The sequence below is a fragment of the Nicotiana sylvestris genome, chromosome 12 (genome assembly GCF_000393655.2).
Source record: "Nicotiana sylvestris chromosome 12, ASM39365v2, whole genome shotgun sequence".
NCBI lineage: Eukaryota > Viridiplantae > Streptophyta > Magnoliopsida > Solanales > Solanaceae > Nicotiana > Nicotiana sylvestris.
Window position 1 is genome coordinate 127057441 of NC_091068.1, and position 19896 is coordinate 127077336.

At 39.4% G+C, this 19896-nt stretch overlaps 2 protein-coding genes across 3 annotated transcripts; both read right to left on the reverse strand.

The window, feature by feature from the left end:
- Positions 1-13093: 13093 nt before the first annotated feature.
- On the reverse strand, positions 13094-16208 carry LOC104249638 (transcription factor MYB27). 2 transcript variants are annotated; one of them, XM_070165382.1, is made up of 5 exons: positions 15460-16208; positions 14781-14929; positions 14416-14545; positions 14158-14258; positions 13094-13883 (listed from the first exon to the last, which is right to left on the reverse strand). In XM_070165382.1, the coding sequence occupies exons 2-5, from the start codon at positions 14911-14913 to the stop codon at positions 13633-13635; spliced, it is 615 nt and encodes a 204-aa protein (XP_070021483.1). In that variant the 5' UTR covers positions 14914-14929; positions 15460-16208; the 3' UTR covers positions 13094-13632. The 2 variants fall into 2 exon arrangements, with proteins under 2 accessions (XP_070021483.1, XP_009804412.1); XM_009806110.2 differs by having other exon boundaries at positions 13095-13883; positions 15020-16208.
- A 96-nt stretch (positions 16209-16304) lies between these two features.
- Positions 16305-19729, reverse strand: LOC104249639 (uncharacterized). The gene is made up of 4 exons (XM_009806111.2): positions 19256-19729; positions 18479-18589; positions 17401-17469; positions 16305-16607 (listed from the first exon to the last, which is right to left on the reverse strand). Exons 1-4 carry the CDS (start codon positions 19403-19405, stop codon positions 16557-16559), a joined length of 381 nt encoding a protein of 126 aa, XP_009804413.1. The 5' UTR covers positions 19406-19729; the 3' UTR covers positions 16305-16556.
- Between the last annotated feature and the right edge of the window lie 167 nt (positions 19730-19896).

A 19896-nucleotide genomic window follows, 5' to 3' on the forward strand; every position in this document is an offset into this window, starting at 1 on the left:
TGACCTGGTGTTGTACGGGTGAGTTGCCAGAATGCCAAACAAACTAACCACATGCCTGTACTTGATGACAACAAGCAAAACTTGTTAGCAATTAGAGTTTAACAGATAGGCAACCACACGTTGGGGATGCAATGCACCTAAGCAATTAACCATTTCTATTATGCATTTGAACGGTTACTTGCGTCATCTCGGCTTTCATTAATTTTCATTTTGCAATTTCTTTCTCTCTCTTATTCATTTCTGCTTTTCTTTGCTAGATTTTTGTTATTATTCTTTTATTCTCTCATTTCTCCTCTCTTGTTTTACCTCTATTTATTTTTCTCAATTTTTCTTTTTTTCTTCTTTTTCTTTTTCTCAATTTTTTATTTCACGGTTATGATCAAACCATATAGGGATTGCCTACGTACCATGACGCCGCATAAATCAGACCAAGCGTAGTTCTGGGAATAAGTGTAAAATAAAAGAAAGATACATTTTTTGGGTCCAAAACATCCTGGTTACAATGCCTTCTGCTACAGAATTTAATCATAAAAACAAACAGACTTGAAAATGTGGACTAACAGACTCTAACAGAAAAATAAAAATACAGACTCAAAAATGGACTAACAGACTCTAAAAATACAGACTCGAATAAAAATCATGAATACATAAGTGCCTCAATTACTACTCCAGGGGCCCGCGAGACATCAGTTGGTCTCGCCACGGGCCTATGCGCCATGTCTTCTTGAAGGCGGAATAGGTCATCCATGATCCGTCGGAAAAAAATCATAACAGAAGCGAAGAACATGGACCCGGTCATGTCTTCACACTCATTGCACTTCATCACAATGTAGTCCGCAATGCTTCTAACCCTTTCTCTGATAATACCCTTCTCTTGTAGCAACCGTCCAATCTGCTGAGATCTGGCTCCCAAAACATGTTCAGTTGTATGCTTTTGCTCTTAAAGCTGCTGCAGGTCTTTTTCTAGCTGCGACATTAGTGTATAACAGTGTTCTCTTTCTGCTTTGAAGCTCTTTGTTTGTTTGGCCATTTTGTTCTCGAGGGTAGTTAGTTTTTTCTTCAAGTTGGTGGCTTCTCCCTCATACTTTCTTTTTAATTGCCGGACAAACTCTGCTTGTCCCTCTATGTTCTTTGCTAACTGTGCCCGTGCTCTCGCCAGATTACCCTAGGATTTTTCCAAATCATCCTCGCACTCAACTATTTTCCTCCTAAGACCATTTATGAACCTTTCTTCCTTTCGGCTCATTTCCTGATTCTCAGCAGCTATCTTTATTTTTTGGATCTGGGCTCGAAGGGCTTGGGCCAATTTCTTCTTTTCCCCTTCATCAGCAGCGGCTTGTACACTTTTGTCAAATTTAATATCTCGGATTTGTCCCTCCAATTTGCTTATTGTGGCTTTGTAGCTTGCCTTTTTTGCCAACCAATCTCATTGCTCATGTGCTCCATCAGTGAATTGTTGGACATGGGGCCTTTTGGCGGGCCGTTCGGGCTCTTGATGATGGACTTGAGACCTTTTACCATACCAAGTTGTGTAACTAGGCTCCAACTCACCTCTGGACAGATCCTGTACCTGAGTCTTTGGCTTTAGGAACCTACATTGATACCAAATTCGACGCACCCTTTCTTCCCGGAAAGCAGCTTTTGGTCCCAGTTCAATGACCTGCCGACTCAAATCCTCATCATGCGGGATAGTCTGGTACCTGCATAGCTGGCGTAGGACTTTGTGTGGGGTATAAGGCTGAATGCTCCAGAGACCCATCAATAGAAGAAAGCATACTTCGGCCGACATGTAAATGACCTCACTAACCGGGAGCCACCCGAATTTCCACTCAATATTGTTTGCAGTCAGGGAGCTCAAGTGTGTAGACCATGCTTCCGTACCATCCGGAAACTCATAGCCCTCCACCTGGTTTTCATGTTTTTCGATGCATTTAAGACCGGTTATGCCACGGTTCATGTACCCCGGACGGTGGCAAAGGTGTTCCTCCATCCAGAGTTGTAGAAGCAGATTGCATCCCTCAAAAAACTTTCCTCCCTCTCGAAAAATAGTTAAAGCTCGATAAATCTCCGCCAAGATCATCAGTACAATGGTGCCATTAGTCTTCTTAGTCATGAAGTCAGCTATTCCCACAAGCCCCAATTCTATGTTTTCATCCTTTCTTGGGCAAATCAAGACGCCTAGGAATGCCACTATAAAAGCCAGTCCCCTCCGAGCTTCCCACTTATATTTGTTCCCCAAATGAGTAAGACCGGTATCTGAAATCTCAAAACCGCGGGGATTCCCGTAACGTCGGTATAAGAAGTAGAATGTGCAGAATCCCTTAGCCAAATTTCCGTCTTTAACTTCCCGATTGATGCTTAGAAGATCCAGAAATTTATGGGGAGTCACCGTTCTAGGTGCCACTGGGTATTGATTTCTGAGATTCCCACTAAAACCAGCGTAGCCTATTTTCTCAAGAGTAGGGTTAACTCAAAATCAGCAAAATGGAACACATTATGTGCTGGGTCCCAAAAGGGTATCAAAACTTCAATTATATCCTTCTTCGGCTTAATTTTCAGAAGACCAACAAGACTGCCCAAAGCTTTTATCACAGTTTCTCGACCGACTTCCCCCAAATCATTCCACCACATATGGAGTTCTAACGGGATTTCTTCAAGGACTGTGAAAGGTTCATTTTCAATCGTGCTCATCCTGCACATTTATTTAAAATGATTGGTTAAAAGACCATAATTTACTTTGACTCAAAACATTACAAATATTTAAAAAAAAAAAAATTAAATTGCAATTTAAAACAAAATACTTTTGCGAATACAGCCCTTCAGCCTCTTATGAAGAAGATTTTGGGGCTGTGTTTGCTAATCAACCAAAATTTGAAAAAGGACCTTAGGTGGCTATTCTCGCAAAAGCAGCCTTCCGGTGCCCTTTTGGGGCATTTTGGCTATTTTGAACTAGAACGTCATTACCTAATTTATTTATGATAAAATAGCAACACTTCGTATTCTTTTTTTTGGGTTATTTTTGCAAAAATGGAGTTGGACCCGATGAGGGTTGCCTACGTATCCCACATCCGGTGAGAATCAAACTTGCGTAGTTCGGTCAATTTTGACGCAATAGAAAACATAAACATTTGAAATAGCTTCTTTTTTTTTCAAAAGTTTCGACAGAGTTTCGGTGTATTTTGGACACCAGGTTTTTTCACAGGTGGGTAATTTCCTCTCTCTCACCTCAATTTGGTTTTTCTCAATTTTTCTCCCTCATTCTAGAAGCCAGTCAACATGCAATCCGAGTTAAATAAATGCGCAAGTAGCAAGTAAAATGCATCAGGATGGTCTTTTAATTCCGGGTGCACCAGTCCTAGACAGACCCAACCCCTGTGTTGAGTCCCCAAAGTCAAATGTATGTGATGCAAATAAGCGTTCCTACTAGGGATCCGGCATGAGGCTATGATATACTAGGGTTGAAAACCTAGGTTTATTAATTCTATACCTGGCTTACCCGAGCGAACAGCTCAGCCAAGGGGGGCATCGTACCGGGAATACAGAAGCTTCGTCGGCTTTGCAACTTGTCCGAACCTCGTTCTAAAATTGGGATATGACTCTAACAGAAGAGAAGATACACGAAGTGCACCCTTCTCAAATGATTTAGAAGACTTAGAGAGAGGAGGGTTTAGCCACAAATTATATACAGTTCAACAATATCAAAGCTGTAAAAAGTAACATTTAGTACATTAGGCCCAAACATGTGAATAAAACCAGATAATAAATAAAGCCAAATATAACAATTATTCTAAGCTCGAATTCTTGAACCCTAAACCAGAGATTCTGGGCTCGATCCCCAGCAAAGTCGTCAGAGCTGCCGCACCTCCTTTTTTCTACACCAGGAAAGGTATATAAGGGAGTTTTTTCCAATTTAAGTGACAATCGAAACGGGATTATTTTTATTTAAAAAGTTAGAGTCATCACTTGGGATGATTTATGGTGTCCCAAGTCACCGGTTGAAATCCCGAATCGAGGAATGATTGACTCTACTTTACAGTCCGCGAACACAGAAATCCGGGTAAGGAATTTTGTTAACCCGGGAGAAGGTGTTAGGCATTCCCGGGTTCCGTAGTTTTAGCACGGTCGCTCAACTATTATTATTGGCCTAATTATCTGATTTTAAAATATTTTTAAACCTATGTGAATTTTTAACTTTAAAACCTCTTTTATTGATTTAAGGAATTATTTCAAGGCTATTTAAAATACATCGCAAGCCACGCTACATGAAATGCACCCGTGATTCACGACACGTTCATTTAACCTTGTTGGAAATTAGAACTGGGTCACATGAAATATACACCCGGATTTTAGTAATAGCCAAGATAATTATATAATTAACGCACCTAAAGCAAACTACGAAGTTCATTTTGTTAATATCTAAGTTATAAGATTAATGAGGGACATAGGTGATTTAATTATGGATGGAACACCTCAATTCAACTTTTTCAAGTGTGATTTCTTGATCTAGTCTTATGAGGGCCATAAATTATAGGTCTTGTTTGATATGACACACCTCAATTTGTTTTTTTAAGAAACGAACTTAATTGAGATGGACTTATGATATCCATATCTAGCATTAATATAAAATTAATGGGGCAGCTATATTAGTAAAAATCTGAAACACATAGTTGGGCGCTAGATCATTTATTGGGCCTTAGCTTATTCCCAAAGAAAGTGCTAAAAGGGAGAACATGGACTGGGAACGTTTCAAACAATGCATAGGCCTCCCAGTCCTTTCCTTGTCAAGTGATATAAGCATTAACATCATTTTATTGATCCCTTAACAATTTTCATACAAGGCATCATGGAATTTATACTATTACAAGAAAGAGTAGGAAAATGGCGGAGTAAAGATCTTGAAATGCCTGGAGGAAATATCAAGACAAACTTGCGATTAAGTAAGTGATCAATTAGAATGGGACACACTTAAACAAGGAACAATGGCTCTTGAAACTTAGGCTACATAGGAGGTGAATTAAATGGCAACTATAAATACCAACCAATATCGAAATGAGTTTATAAATCTAGCATTTGCTTCTATCAAAGTGAGCCAGCGTGTTCCTAGCCATTAAGTCAGAAAAAGCAAATCAATTAAAACATATTTAAACCAAACCAAAGAAGATGAAATTGGTTAGTTTTACAAAGGAATTATAGCATGACCACCCTGAACTGAAAATCAGTGTTAACTTAAACATATTTAAACAAATCCCAACGCAGATAGTCATCAGCCGACTTGGATCTCTACTGCAGATGATTTGAGTATTCTATACACCCAATGAGAAAATTTCAATCAACTCACAACCCAACATAATGAGCTATGATCCTAATCCAAGACTTACACATGTGGCGCAATAACAGTAGCATGAATGAGCAGACAAGAATGCATATAAGAAAGCTAATTTATTAAAGAAAATATGAATGAACTTAAAGAACAATAGGGATAAAATTCAAATGGCAACATGTATTGTATCAGTAGATTTTCACATTTGAACTACATGTTTCAAGCTTGCAATCTCAGGCCATTTAAGATCCAAGAGATACCTGGATATAAACCAAAAACAGCCACAGAACTTCAGCAAGAAATAGTAATATCAGCAGATCTTTAGAACAGCAGCAAACAACAACTATCAATCAGCTTTTCATGTTTTGAACCCAGAAAAAGAACAGCAGTGTACTCAAGCTTTTAAAAACCAAGAAAGATACTAGCTGCAATGGAACAGTATTTGGAGATTTTTTCTTTTTTTGTTTTTCTTTCTAAATCTAAAACTCTAACAGTGTATGTTATTTCAGCTATTTGCTAGTTTTAGGTATTCTGATCTCCTCCTGAAAATGAAGGAAGTGAGCCCTTTGATAGTCAGATTTTTAGGGCAGCAAACTTAATTTTTATTCATTCAATACCCTCCCCTCTTCAATTCTCTTTTGTTCATTTCCAACCCTGAAATTTAAACCTGTTTGTTGAACTGCCTAATTCCCACCTTCCCCTAACTACCCCTCAGAAGGTTTAATAATTACTTCAACCTACCATACATTTGAACCAATATGCCCAAATGTCTTTGGGCTTCTGCACCAACGAACTTCAATAAGTACTTTGGGCTTCTTGCACTAGCAAGCCCAAGTTCAAGTCTAAGCAAATGAATTCACAAGAAAGTCCAAACTAACCCAATTTTGTATCCTACTAACAAAAGATCTTCTAACGAAGCAGAATAAAAGAGAAGAAATAAAAGGAAAGAAGAAAATTAACAAGTGCTAACAAAGAGATTAACTGTGCTTCTTAACCTATTATTACCAAATTAATCGACTGAAAAACCTATGTTTTCTAAACCCAACTGAGATGAAGAGGAATAGAAGTATACCGGCTAGATCGATGGCTCAAAGGTGATGGCATCCGGCATGAAGAACCTCAACCTCATGGTGTGAACTGTAACATTGAGCACTAGCCGGAATTTCTTCAATGGCTTGTGCTCTTTGTCACAGTCCCCATCACGAGTCATGAACGAAGAAGAAACAGAAATAATATCCCATCAAAGATTGTTAACCAAACTCGGCCACCATGCACAAAATGAACCCTCATCCAATTGGCTTTTCACTCGAAGTTGGTTGATTCACACATGTTCAACACCAAAAAGAGGCTAGATTGGGCAGAAATCAAAAAAAAGGGCGAAGAGGATTTTACTGCTATCTTAGATCTCTGATTCAGAGAGGACGAGTGGTTTGGCGGAGGAAACAAGGGTGGATTTGGAATGGAGGGGCAACAACGGTTATATGGTCGAGATTTGAGGGGGTTTGGAGATCAACCGCCGCCGCTGGCGATTTTCAGTGGGCGGCGGACGGTGGTGAGAGATGAGGGTAAAAGAGAAGATAGAACAGGGTTCCTAGGTTATTTTTAGGACGTTTGGACACTTTTAAACGAAATGGGAAAAACCTTCAGGGCCGTTGGATGGGAGAACATCGAGGGGTCGGGATTAATTTCGACTTTTGAACTCAAAACGACATAGTACTGCCCTCATACTACGTTGTTTCAGGGGTCTTGCAGACTGAAGGCTTGGACCGAGCATGAGGGTGGGCTGGGCGAGAATTTTTGGGCCAATTCTAAACCTGGCCTAATCCAAAAACCAAATGAACCCCTTTTCAATTCTTTCTTTTTCTTTGTTTTCTCTTCCCTCTTTTTAATTAATTGAAATCTTAAATTAATCTAGTTGGGAAAATTAAACTAATTATCTATTTACAACAAATATAAAAATTATTTAAACCTAAATTCAAAGAGAAAAACTATTATTCTGGAATTAACAGCCAAAAAGGCAACAATTGGGCCATTTTGTGATTTTCCTTTTTAATAAAGCAAATAATTAACTAATTATCCTTAAAAATGTAAACGAAAAAACATAAATACAATGCATGGTATTTTTGGCGTTTTTATGATTTTAAGGAAGTTAAAACATGCACAGAAATGCAAAAAATTAAAAATTCTACGAAAAATCTATAAAATTGCAAATAATTGGAAAAATTTATTTTCTTGAATTTTATAGGAGCAATTCATATAGGGCAAAAATCACTTGCTCACAATGACCACGGATAGGAAAGCGTGGAGGTTGAAAATTAAGGTAGAGGGTTAGGACATATAGACGAGTGTTGTCCTTATCTGTAACAGTAGCTTTAACACATGATTTAGTATTATTTGCATATTCTTGTATCCCTTGCCTTCTGTAATTAATTGTTGTTGCTTTTGTGTCGGCTTTTTGATACCATAGTATGCTTGTTGTTGCCCTTCCTTTTAGCTACAAGTGCGTGAAACTCACCCACGCCCTCGCCAAAGCAGCTATGCGACAAACACAACTAGCTAAAATTTGATCTCGTACATACATTAAGACGTCCCGAAGCTTGAGCGAGACATTCATCGCCCGGTCTATCAACTACCTCTCCAGGCCGAGCAATGAATGGACTAGATAGACTGGAACTCCTCGAGTGTATGTATGGATTGTACAGCAACATGTAGTGTCCTCCAATGAATGAGTAAGCGAAGAAGCATATGGAATTCTTACGTAACTCCAAGTTTACACATCGTGCCAATACAGGAAATGTACATTTGGCCTCGCTCGAATCAACAAGTAAAATTCGACCTTGCTAGAATTAGCAAGTCAAATTCGACCTTGCTCGAATCAACAAGTCAAATTTGACTTCGCTCGAATCAACAAGTCAAATCCAACCTCGCTCGAATTAGCAAGTCAAATTCGACCTCGCTCGAATTAACAAGTCAAATTCGACCTCGCTTGAATTAACAAGACAAATTCAACCCCGCTCAAATTAACAAGTCAAATTCGACCCCGCTCGAATTAGCAGGTCAAATTCGACCCCGCTCGAATTAACTACCGAAAGTCAGGAACTTAAGATTCAAGAAATTCGAAAAGAAAAGAGAAGGAAAGGCCAAAGACGTACACTCAAGGACAAATCAACTGTTCCATTCAAAGGAAAAATAGCGTCTTACAAAGGGCCAAAAAGGGGCCCCCACCCAACTAACTAAGTACTGAAAAAATTAAGTACAAAAGCTTCACTCAGCATTATTCCCATCCACGCCGTAATCTCCCTCCCTGCTTGGTTCAGCGGCTTCACCTCCACCGTCTCCATCAGAATGTTCATCATCAAAGGTAAGCCCATCCTCGGCCTCATCGTCTCCACCGGCCTCCGGTGTCGCGGGGTTATAGCCGCAGGCAAGCCGAGCCTCATGCGTTTTAACACGAACTTCTTCGAAAGCGACTTCAGGAACATTCCCCGCTGCCAACAAGCCCTTATATATATCCCGCTGAGCATCAGCGTGGATCCACATATCGTACAAATGGCGAGGAACGTCAACAGAGGCGGACGCAGGAGCAGGAGTCAAAACCAACAATCGCGCCTTCTCAGCCTCGAAAGCAGCAATTTGATCACCCACGCTTAAGACATCTCTCTCAAGCCCACCAATTCGCTCGTCAAGGCGCGCCTCCCTCAGAGTGGTCATTTCCATCTCAGTTGCTCGTTCAGACCTAAGAACGCTGATAGAATCTTCCAGTGCCGCAGCCCTTGCCAAGGCCGCTACTCGAGCTCCCTCATCCCTCTCTAGCTCGGTCGCCTTCCTTTCCAACTCGGTCACCTTCTCCCCAACTCAATACTCAGACCGGCGACTCTAGTGGCACTCTGCTCAAGCTCCGCCCGCAAGGCCACCACCTTCGCCTGAAGATCAACACACTCAGCCATAACCCCCTTTCCCACCTCGAGCTCTTCTTCTTTAGCCCTAAGCAGCCCCTCGAGTTCGCTGCATCTGCCAATGGACCATATTAGGTCCTCGTTCTTCCGCTCCAACTCCTCCCTAAGAGATTGAAGATTACCGCCCATCCTAAGTCGTGCATGCATCTCCCGGCACTTGTTACGGTATCGACAGTACTTCGAAACTATTTTCTAAAAAACGGCAGCCCGCCTCTCCTCGTAGTGGATACTCTCAGTCTCCAAGATGAAAGTCTGAAGAAAGAAAAGAGATTAGAAATAAAAAGTCAGCAAGAGTAGAAGATGTAAAATGAATAAAGCGATAAAGAACTCACCCTCAAAGCCATTCCGGTTATGCCCCATGACAGGACAGCATCGCTGATCTCCTGAAGGGCCATGTTTACAGTAGCAGAACAAAGAAGGGCAAATTGGGGCACCCGGCTCACCATGTCCTCCAACAAATCGCAATTCGGAGAAATCTCGATCGCGCGGGAGGAACAGTCCGTTCCCGCCTCCACCCGAGTGAACCCCGCCTCAAACATGCTTATGTCCTCGAGGTCAATATCTGAACCAGATTCATAGTCATCTATAACCACGCCCTTTGCCCTCTCACTGGCAGAAGAGGGAGCACGGGCCTATTGCGAAGTCGATGGACCACTCAGAATGATCGCAGCGGCCTCCGAACTTTGCCCTTTTCCAAGGGATCCACCTCTACGATCGAATGAGGCACAGTTTCCACGCCCAAACTAGTACCACCGTCCAGTTCAGACATCGCCAACACGGGTTCACCCCTCGAAGTCTCCTCGGTCCCGATCACCCCATCAACCACTATCCTCTGCCTATTTAATGGAGCCTTTTTGTCTTCGCCCTTCGATGACTCATCCACTAAATGAACTGTGGGAGCCGGAACCCTCGCCAGGGGAGCAGCATCTGGATGTCCAAGTCTGCGCGAAGCCGTAATATGCGAAATAGCAGCGGCTTGAGCAGGCTCACTTGCAGCCACAACGAGTACGGGCTCGGCCGAGATACCCAACTGGCAAAAAGCATGCATAGGAGCCCTCTCCCTCCTTGATGCCCTCCGACCTATAAACACAGAAAAATAAGAGGATAGAAATTACAGTATAAAAGTCAACAATTAAAGCCAAAGGTGACTCACCGGCTGCAGGTCTACGCCCAAACCTCTCATTGAAGTGCGACCACTCACGAATCCCCACAGCATGAGGAAAAACCTAACTCACCCAGTCACGAATGTCAACGACTGGTAGAGGAGGATCCTGCTCGACTGCAAGAATAAAAGGAGAACGATCTGTTTACCCAGAATAAATAACGAAGTCATTTAGGAGAAAAACACTTACGAGCAAAGTTCCACTCCTCGGGAAATCCGCTGGGGTTCGATATCACGTGCTTTGTATTCACGTATGAGTTTTTTTTTTCAAAAACGACGATTAGTTTTATCGTCCATATTCACCACCAACCCCTTGGTCCCGCGGTGGCGCATATGAATCATCATGCCCCTATAAAAACTTGGGCGAAGAGGTGAATTAGATGGCAGAGAGAAATACCATGGTTGGATAGCTCTGCGTATTTGATAAGCATGAGGAAAAGCTTGTATATGTACGGAGAGAGCTGAGCCGGGCACATGAAGGGAAAGTGTGTAGCCGACGATGAACGGGTACGCGTAAAATGCACAGTACCCTGGGCGATGTATTTGCACTACATCACTACTAGCGGGAACGATTTCCACATGGGCCGGGATTCGCCACTTAACCCTAAATGCAGCAATCGCTGCCGCATCCATCGCAGAAATAACAGGTTCAGGTTCGTCCTCGGGTAGGTTCTTGAAGTCCGACCTAGCCTTCCCGGAACATGGGATTATCTCATCCATGGTGGGGAAGTTTTCATCTTCCACCATGGCTGCTCCTTCCTTATGAGGGGGTGCATCCACAACCAACATCACAGGATCAGAGGAAACACTGGCCATTTTTCTGATGGTATGTGAAGAGGAAATACAAAGATGAAGGAAATAACAGTAGCAGAAGATACTGAAGGGAGAAAGAAAACACAGAAGTTGGGAACTCGAAGAAGAAAAGAACTCAGGCTTCAAAGGCTTTGAAAATGCAACAATTCAAATGAGGAGTGTCTATCCCTATTTATAAGAATATGGGCACTCCAATTCAGAAATCCCAAAGGCCGCCTCATTAATTTCAAAACGGAAGAAGCGAGGGAAACGATGTAACGCATGGGGAACATGCGCCATAATGACGCATGATGAAACAATGTCATTTCAAAATGTAGTAACGGTCAAGTGCGGCTCTTGAAGCGTCACGTCGCTGACTCGCCAAAAAAGGGTGGAGGGGTCACTCCTCGGCCAATATGCTCAGATTTCTCAAAAGTGCAACTGGCGAAGTCCGCCCACCGAGCTCGCCCAAAAGCAACCCTGACGGGCAAGGGACTAACTGTATAGGTCAAAATTTGATCAAAAGAATTCTACTTAAGGAAGAACGACCAAGAGTCAACCGAGCCGAAGTCATGTATAGGAAGAAATATACCGGCGAATGATTCAGCTATGGTCGAGGTCGAGCACTCAGTTCGGCCCGAACGGCTAGTTCAACACTTAGACATTTTAAAGGAATATTCTACAGGATGTTCTAAGAACTTAGGTACTCCGGTTAAGGACCGCTGGGGAAGGAAAGTGTTTTATATAAATATCATGAGAGAGAATAATAGAAGGGGGCAAATGGGAACACACACAGACATGTACATCTCTCTGAAGGTGAAGATGTTCCCTCCTCTCAAGCTCTTCGCCAAAAAAGAAGAATAGAGCTTAGAATCTTGGTAATCATCCGTAATCCAATTTTATCAAATGTATGGAGGTCTGTCTTGTTCAAGAATGGTGACTTTTTTCCTTTATGTATTCTTCGTTATCATTTGATATCATTGGAGCAATCATCCTTTTCTTACATTATGGAACTCAATCGCAACTGTAATCAAATTTTATGTTCAGTTATGCTTGTCTATTCCTATCTTCTATCTCAGATCTAGAATAGATTATCTCTGGTTAGAATTTACCCTATGTCTTCTTATTTAATTAGTTTAACAAAAAGGCCTACTACTTTTTGGTCAAACAATTTTAAGCCGAGGGTCTTTCGGAAACAGCTTCTCTGCCTTCTTGAAGGTAGGGATAAGGTCTATGTACACACACTACCCTCCACATACCTTACTTGTGGGATTACACTGAGTTTGCTGTTATTTTTCACGTTGCTTTAAAAATAGTGGAGTATTTGTTTGTGCAAGCTATTCCACTAAAAAAGAGGGGAATTTTGAAGTATTTAATTGCTTTTCTGTGGATTTTAAAAGCCAATAAACCTGTACTAAGCAGCTCTTGTGATTGTTGTTTTCTCTTTTCTTAATTTTAGACACAGAATATATCCACCAGCTATGACTTCAGTCAAACTGGTAAAGCTGACGATTAGAAAAATGCTGTTAGTCCTCATCATCTTCCTTTTAAACGTCCTGTTGCATCATTCTTTTTCTTTATCCTTGTTCATGTTTAATTCACAGGATAAGAAAATAAGTACGATAAGCTTAAAGATTTAAAATATATACGCCGACAGCGTAAAGAACTTTTTCATTATCAGTGTAGTTAGTAGGTTCTCACACCATTTTTCACGTAATCATATTAGGCTTGATATTTAAGAATTACCTATTGTCGTGACAAACCTATACTCTATCAGGGCACAGAACTTTGAGCTAAAAACCGGAGATAGTAATGTCTAAATGGGTGTTTAGACTGTACTTTTTCTTCTTTTTTTCCCCATAAAAATGTACATTCAAGTTGTCTATACAAATCAAGATACTTCACATTTCTACATATAAAAGTAAGGAATACTATGGATTTAACTATTGTCCCTGAGGTAATGTGAACCTTCCTAGTATTGTTCTGGGAGCAGAGACAGAATCAAGATTTAAATTCTAGGGGTCGTTTGGTTGGGAAATATGTTATTCTTGAATTAATTACCCCGGAATTAGTTATCCCGAGATTGTTATCTCACCCTCCTATAATGATAAAAATAATACTCCCGGGATTAGTTATACCGCAATTTTATCCCAACCAAACATGAGATAAACTCATCTCAAATTTAATCCCGGAATTAATTATCTTTTATCCCTCATACCAAACGAGCCCTGTTCTAAATTCTAGGATAGCGATGTCAAGTGTTAGTAACTGGATTCTGAATTTAATTTTGTACATATTTAGTTAACTTTTAGGTAAAATACAAGGTTAGGACTTTAGAGTAAAGCTAGTGAGTTCGGTGGAACCCGTAGCTAGCCTTCTAGCTCTGGCCCTAATTGGGAGGTCTATGGAGGATAACAATAACATAGGCTTGAGCTGCAAAAGTACATATGATGCTCCATTCTGCTTTGTTCATATGACCAACTTGGAATCCAATCCAGTAATGTTGTTTCATTTGAAGAGTGTGACAAAGAATCAGCAGAGGAACAATCTCCTTTTTCAGAAAAGGAGTCATCACTGTGAGAAGAAGGGACTGTGTCACTTTTCAAAGTTGATGATTGTTGTTCTGAATTACTTGTGTTACTGCCAAAGGATTCTGTCAAATGAAACCAATAATTTGTGAGAAACGGCACGGTTAGGGAACAGACATTAACTTATATACACTAATTGTGTAAAAGAACTTTTACATTATCAGATCACCTAAAGGACTGTTCATAAATAAGTGGAACTAGCTTAGATACAGAAATATAAAGCAGACTAACTACAATAACATGTTAAGTATAATGATAGTATAAAAGTTTTTTTGAAGTGTCGGTATATAAAAGTTAAATCCGTATAAAATAGCAGAATCTTGTAAAGTTGTAGTAGACCTTGTTCATTAATTAGCGCTTTCTTTCTCAAATGACTTCTCCAGTAGTTCTTGATTTCGTTATCAGTTCTTCCTGGCAATTGTTTTGCAATCTTTGACCACCTGTAAATTTAATAAAAAAGATTAATATTAATAAACAAGTGATATGATCTTAGCCTGGAAACAGGAAAAGATTCTTTCGACGTTTGGATAGCGAAAAGACAATTAATTTGTGGTAAAGCATCTTTAAAAATTCTTCTGAAGAAGGAAATAAGCTTACTTGTTTCCAAACTGTCTCCGAAGTTGGATTATCAGACGTTCTTCATCTGCAGTAATATGACCGTGCTTTAGATTGGGACGGAGGTAGTTCAACCATCGCAATCTGCAGCTTTTCCCACTCCTCCTCAGCCCTGCATTAAAGCATAATCTAAACACAGTAATTTGATGCTTTGTATCCGAGGCAGACTTAGAGCGGCTTCAACTAAACCAAATTGCTTTTCGCTCAAACTATATTATACATACAAAGTAAACTAAAAATGTATACATATATCACACTTATTCTGAACCGACTGCCTCTGATCTGACATGAGTTTCTACTTTGTTTCAGTACTATGAAGTTTAACATTTCTACATATCTAATTATACCTGAAGCTTTTGCTATATCATCCCAACGACATTCTCCTAAAATGGCTACAATCATAACCAGACTCTCATCTTCCTCTTCAAGCCATTGCCCTCTGCGCAGTTCGTCTTGTTGCATGGTTTGTTTAGAAGCCATTTATGGTTGCCACAACCTAAGAAAGTTACCCTCCTTATATAGGGATGCCGAGGTGGCAAATAATATTATGGATAAAAAGAGAAAAAGAGAAACCAGAAGATCTTACCTGGAAAAGTAGGTGGAAAACATCAGATTATAATGGAATCTGTGGTCAGCTTAGATGCATTCATCTTCTCAATTAAGTCTTCCATTGGTCATCAATGGATATTTCAATTTTACATACCTAAAGGATGGAGTTGTATCTCCTTTGTTACATCACTAGTTTTGGTACAGTACACTAAGTTTGTGTGCTACACAAGTTCTTTTGCACTATTCTGTTTGCATAAAGATTTTGTCTCATTCATAACAATAATATAAACTATAAGAACTTTAATTAGGCATGTGCTTACATAGAAAAATCAAGATAAGCATGAGGTTTTGGTGCAGAGTAAAATCCAATAAATGCATCTCCTGTGGGGGAGACTAAATCTTATAATGCTTCACAGCTTTGTTTGAGTTGAAACACTAAGACAGTTGAATATTACCACTACTGTGAAAACTGCTCACTTTGTAAAACATGTAAAGATGGCCCCCAGCTTTCAAAAATGATGCAAAGGCTTAGATCACCTAAGTCTGAAATGTATTACTCTCCGCTTAAATTGCTTTTCAGTTCTTTTTTCCTTTTAACGGTAGTGTCAGGGCCAATTTACATGCACCTTGACCGTTCGATTGGACATCTGCTACCTCCAACCAGCACATGTTTCAGCTTTGTATCGAAGTACTAGAATTTGAATCTTATCTTCTATGATTTCCATCCACTTCATTGGCCGCTAGGCCACACCCACCAAGGATCAATTCTGTTTATATTTTCTCCTTGGTGTTACTAGTAATTGCCAAGGACAGAGCAGAATTCATCATTCAAAAGCAGTGCACAAATGTTGACAAACAATGGCAAGCAGTCCTGATGTCGATTTGGCAAAATAACATGCCACTATAGAGGGCAGCCCGATGCATAAAGCATCCTGCATTCACGCAGGGCCGAGGGAGGACTGCACCCCAACGAGTGTGATGTATACATCCTACCCTAATGTAAGCATTAGTGTCTGCTTCCACGGCTTGAACCCATGACCTATAGGTCACACGAAAACAACTTTATCTGCTCCAAGGTTCCCCTTCTTGCTCTACCACTATCATCACCCTTATTTGAAAGTCAAAACATGACAAAACTAGGCCATTGTACATAGTAGGCCTTCATTGTATATTCTTATTTTTTCATATAAGCAAGAAAAAGTCATTGTATATGCATCTGCAGTTGATTCATTATCCATGATGAAAGTCTGATAATTGGGAGATGCTACTGAATAGACTGAAAAATTGAGCCTGTAATAAGAAGATAGCATAGGATCCTGGAATTGCCACAAAAGTTCCAAATTATATACTTTAAGATGTAATTAACTTTTTCAAAAAGCCACAACTCCATGCAGCTTTCAAATGTCCAATATACTTCAAGTTTGGGGAAGTACAAAATGGGACCTCAAATAAGGAACATTAGATGTAGGATAAATCCAACAGATGATCTCAACAACCCGCTTCACTATTTTTTGACAAGCCTCAAGTAGTTGGTATACTAACTGGTGAAATTCCAGCCACTCTGATGGGAAGTACTAGCGATCGATGAAAGATTTGTTCATAAGATCAACTGCAGAATCCATGAACTGCAACCACGAAAAAATAGCAAACTGTCATAAAGGTAAAATGACACTTGTAATATATGTAACACAGTTCTCCAGCTAAAAAATGTGCATCTTTGTAATAAAAGGTCTATTTGCACATTCTTGATTATACTGTCGAATGCCTAATGAAACTTATACTAGCTAGGAAGAAGGGATGAGCAGCATCGTCTGATTGCTAATTAGCCAAATCCTCTAATGAATGCATTTATAATAATTACGTTTACCACGTTGATTATAGTTTTCATATGTCAAAGAAAATGAAACTATCAACTCCACCTTCTTCAGAGATCAACAAATTCTTTACCACCTTCTGTAAAGGTTGATCCTTCAGAAAAAGTTATTAAAGAAAGGAAAATAAGTGTCACACACTTGGTAAGAAAATTTACTGGTTACCATCAGACAATTTTATATGACTACTAAAACAAACGTACATACACATGCACTCAGTCTATGTGTATGTCAGTATTATGTCAATGAGCACCAATTTCTATATCCATATTCCACAAATTTCATAAACTATTACATTAAAGTTCAAAAAGTGCGATACTCTTGCAGGTTATATATATTATAAAGCTAAGTCAGTTCTGAGACAAAGTTGTGTCTCCTCGTGCAAGGTCATGCGAAGGAATATACATCTGTCTTAATGTCAATCAATCAATAATGGAACCAATTAACTGCTTTGCTTTCACAAGATCTAAACCAGTCACTAGATTCGTCTCAATAGCATTCTACTTTAGATACTTGGAATGCTAAACTAGACAAAGAAAAAATTTACCTTCCCAACTGACTTTAGTTCTCGCCCAACAGGTTCAATAAATTTCAAATCGACTTCAATGGGCCATACCTGCATGCATATAGAAGGAAAGGAGCGTGAAACACTGAGCGCTAGGACTTAAATGAAGAGGCACAAGAGAAAAACCAAAAGATAATTAAGATAAAACATACTTAGCACATAGAGACAACCCTCATAAAGTATATAAATTTACTCAATTCAACAAGGACTTTTCATGTGAGCTCCCTGCCCCTGCTCCTACGACACATAAAAAGAAAAGGAATCTCATTTCCTTCTTTACATGTGCTTATATGCAACCTCATCATTCCCTTTCCCTAACAGTGCAAAGTGGTTTTGAGCCGTGCATCAGTTCGATCTTAATTATACCTCATAAATACGGCTGCTAGAACTTTCAAATGCTAATTGCTCCAAAGATTTCAGCATGACCAACTTAAATCCCCACAGCAGAGTAGTTTTATAATTTAAAAGATGCAACCATCAGACTGCAACATAGTAATGCTTGATCTCGGAGAACCTAAATTAAACTAAAATGAAAAGCATTTGACCTGCTGAATGAGTTTAATAACGTCACCACCAAAAGCAGATTTTTTTTGGCCTTCTTTTTCTTCTCCTGACACTTAAAGATGAAATTGAAGAGACCCCTATGAATGGTTAAATTCTAATTATTTTGCCTACAAGCTAGCGATAACAACAACTAGATTACAGTCGCAAGCTTATATTAAACAAATCACCAGTCCTTTCAAAGGACAACCAACAATTAAGCAGTGCAGCATCAGACTGAACTAATGGCAAAGCAGTCCTATTAATGGCCAAAACAAGAAATAAAAACAACCAACAACATCCATAAAATTAGAAGGAAAAGTCAAGACAGAATTGACCATCTTTAGCCTATTAACTCTATCACATTCTCCAACAAACTCATAGTTCCAGAAGAGAAGTAAACCACTATAGGCTCTAATGGTAAGAAAAATATAATCTTTGAGAATTTGTCATTGCCATCAACAACGCAATATAAGTAAGGAAAAGGAACAAGTTAAATTGTGGAAACAAATAGAAGCACCTTAAAACCCAGAAGTTTGATAGGTGGATTCTGTCCAGGAACAATGCAATCAGGCCCTGCGGCTTCTACTATTGCCTCCGTCCCCAATCCGCTTCCAATAGGATCCGGGTGCTGCAATTCCCATCCGAACAAACCAGAAAGATTACGTTTTCTGAAGTAAATCTCCTAGCCTCTCACCATCCCCCCCCCCCCAAACAACCAACCCAAAAAAAAAAATACACACACACAGAGATTAAAAAGGCGAAAAAATGAGGAAAATACCACTTCAGCAACTCAAAAATATGCACTGCCATATACAAATCAGAGAAACGTGAAAGTCGCAAAATGAGAGAAACTTAGGCGCCTAGTATCTGCACCAAACAAATAAATTCAACTCTAATACTGTTCTGTTCCAGTTTAGTGACACTATTTCCTTTTTAATCCATTCAAAAAGGACTCATGTCTAAATTTGGAAACAATTAAACTTAAATTTCTTATTTTAACCTCAATGCACTTAAAAGCTTTTATAGTCACACAAATATTATGTAATAACTAGGACCACAAGTTCCAAAGCTCATATAGCCACATAAATGTGATGGGCATTTTTAAAACCTACAATTCTAAAAAAAGTTTCCTTTATTTCTTACACTTTGCGCCTAATCACATAAATTGAAACGAAGAAAATATTAATCAATATGCATTTCCACTTTAACTTTTCCATTGAAGAGCCAATAAAACAGAAACAAATAAATATATGGCAGTGGTGAGCAAGAGAAAGAGTGGTAAAAAGAAACGAACCTTCATAATGGAGAGAGCATAATCAGAATAAGGGTTTTGAGGAAGACAAAGAATAGGGGAATGATGAATCTTTGGGATTGGTCTTGCACCAGAACCAGCTGCTCTCCACGGCACATCTTTCTGCAAAGCAGCAGCTCCTCCACCACCCATTGAACGATTATGGGTTTGCCTGCCAAGTTCTTAAATTTTTACTGAATTCTTTTTCTATTTTGCAGTATTATTAGTATAAATAAATGTAGTCAATTGAGAATGGCAGTGAAGAAAAAAGAAAAATGATGTGTGAATGAAGATGAACATAGCAAAGGATTAGCTATAACAAGTGGCGCTGACTGGGTTTCATGGGAGGGCATCTGTTTTTGTCATATTAAGATTTTTTTGAGGTTAAAAAAAGTGGTTTGAAAAATAGAACTCCTCGAGTTATATTAATGGAAAAAACATATAAATGTAAGAAAATTGACTATGATAAATCAAATCGTTTCGATAGAGCCAGAATGATTTTAGATAATTTATATAGTTACCCGAAGTAAGAATTCGAATACTGTTTATTGTTTCATTAGTGGTTTGGCAAATAAAAAAATAGACAATTTAAATCCAAGATTAATAGAAGCCATATAAAATATGTACAAGCCATATCGCATGTC

Bases quoted from the DNA above. Each gene is read 5' to 3' on its own strand.
- LOC104249639 (XM_009806111.2), bottom strand. From the start codon at position 19,405: ATGGGTGGTGGAGGAGCTGCTGCTTTGCAGAAAGATGTGCCGTGGAGA. The intron at 18,590-19,255 runs GTTCGTTTCTTT...TGGGAATTGCAG, and splicing joins ATGCTCTCTCCATTATGAAG to CACCCGGATCCTATTGGAAG. The intron at 17,470-18,478 runs GTGCTTCTATTT...ATATGCATGCAG, and splicing joins TCAAACTTCTGGGTTTTAAG to GTATGGCCCATTGAAGTCGA.
- LOC104249638 (XM_070165382.1), bottom strand. From the start codon at position 14,913: ATGGCTTCTAAACAAACCATGCAACAAGACGAACTGCGCAGAGGGCAA. The intron at 14,546-14,780 runs GTATAATTAGAT...GCTTTAATGCAG, and splicing joins TGATATAGCAAAAGCTTCAG to GGCTGAGGAGGAGTGGGAAA. The intron at 13,884-14,157 runs GTCTACTACAAC...TTCATTTGACAG, and splicing joins AGCGCTAATTAATGAACAAG to AATCCTTTGGCAGTAACACA.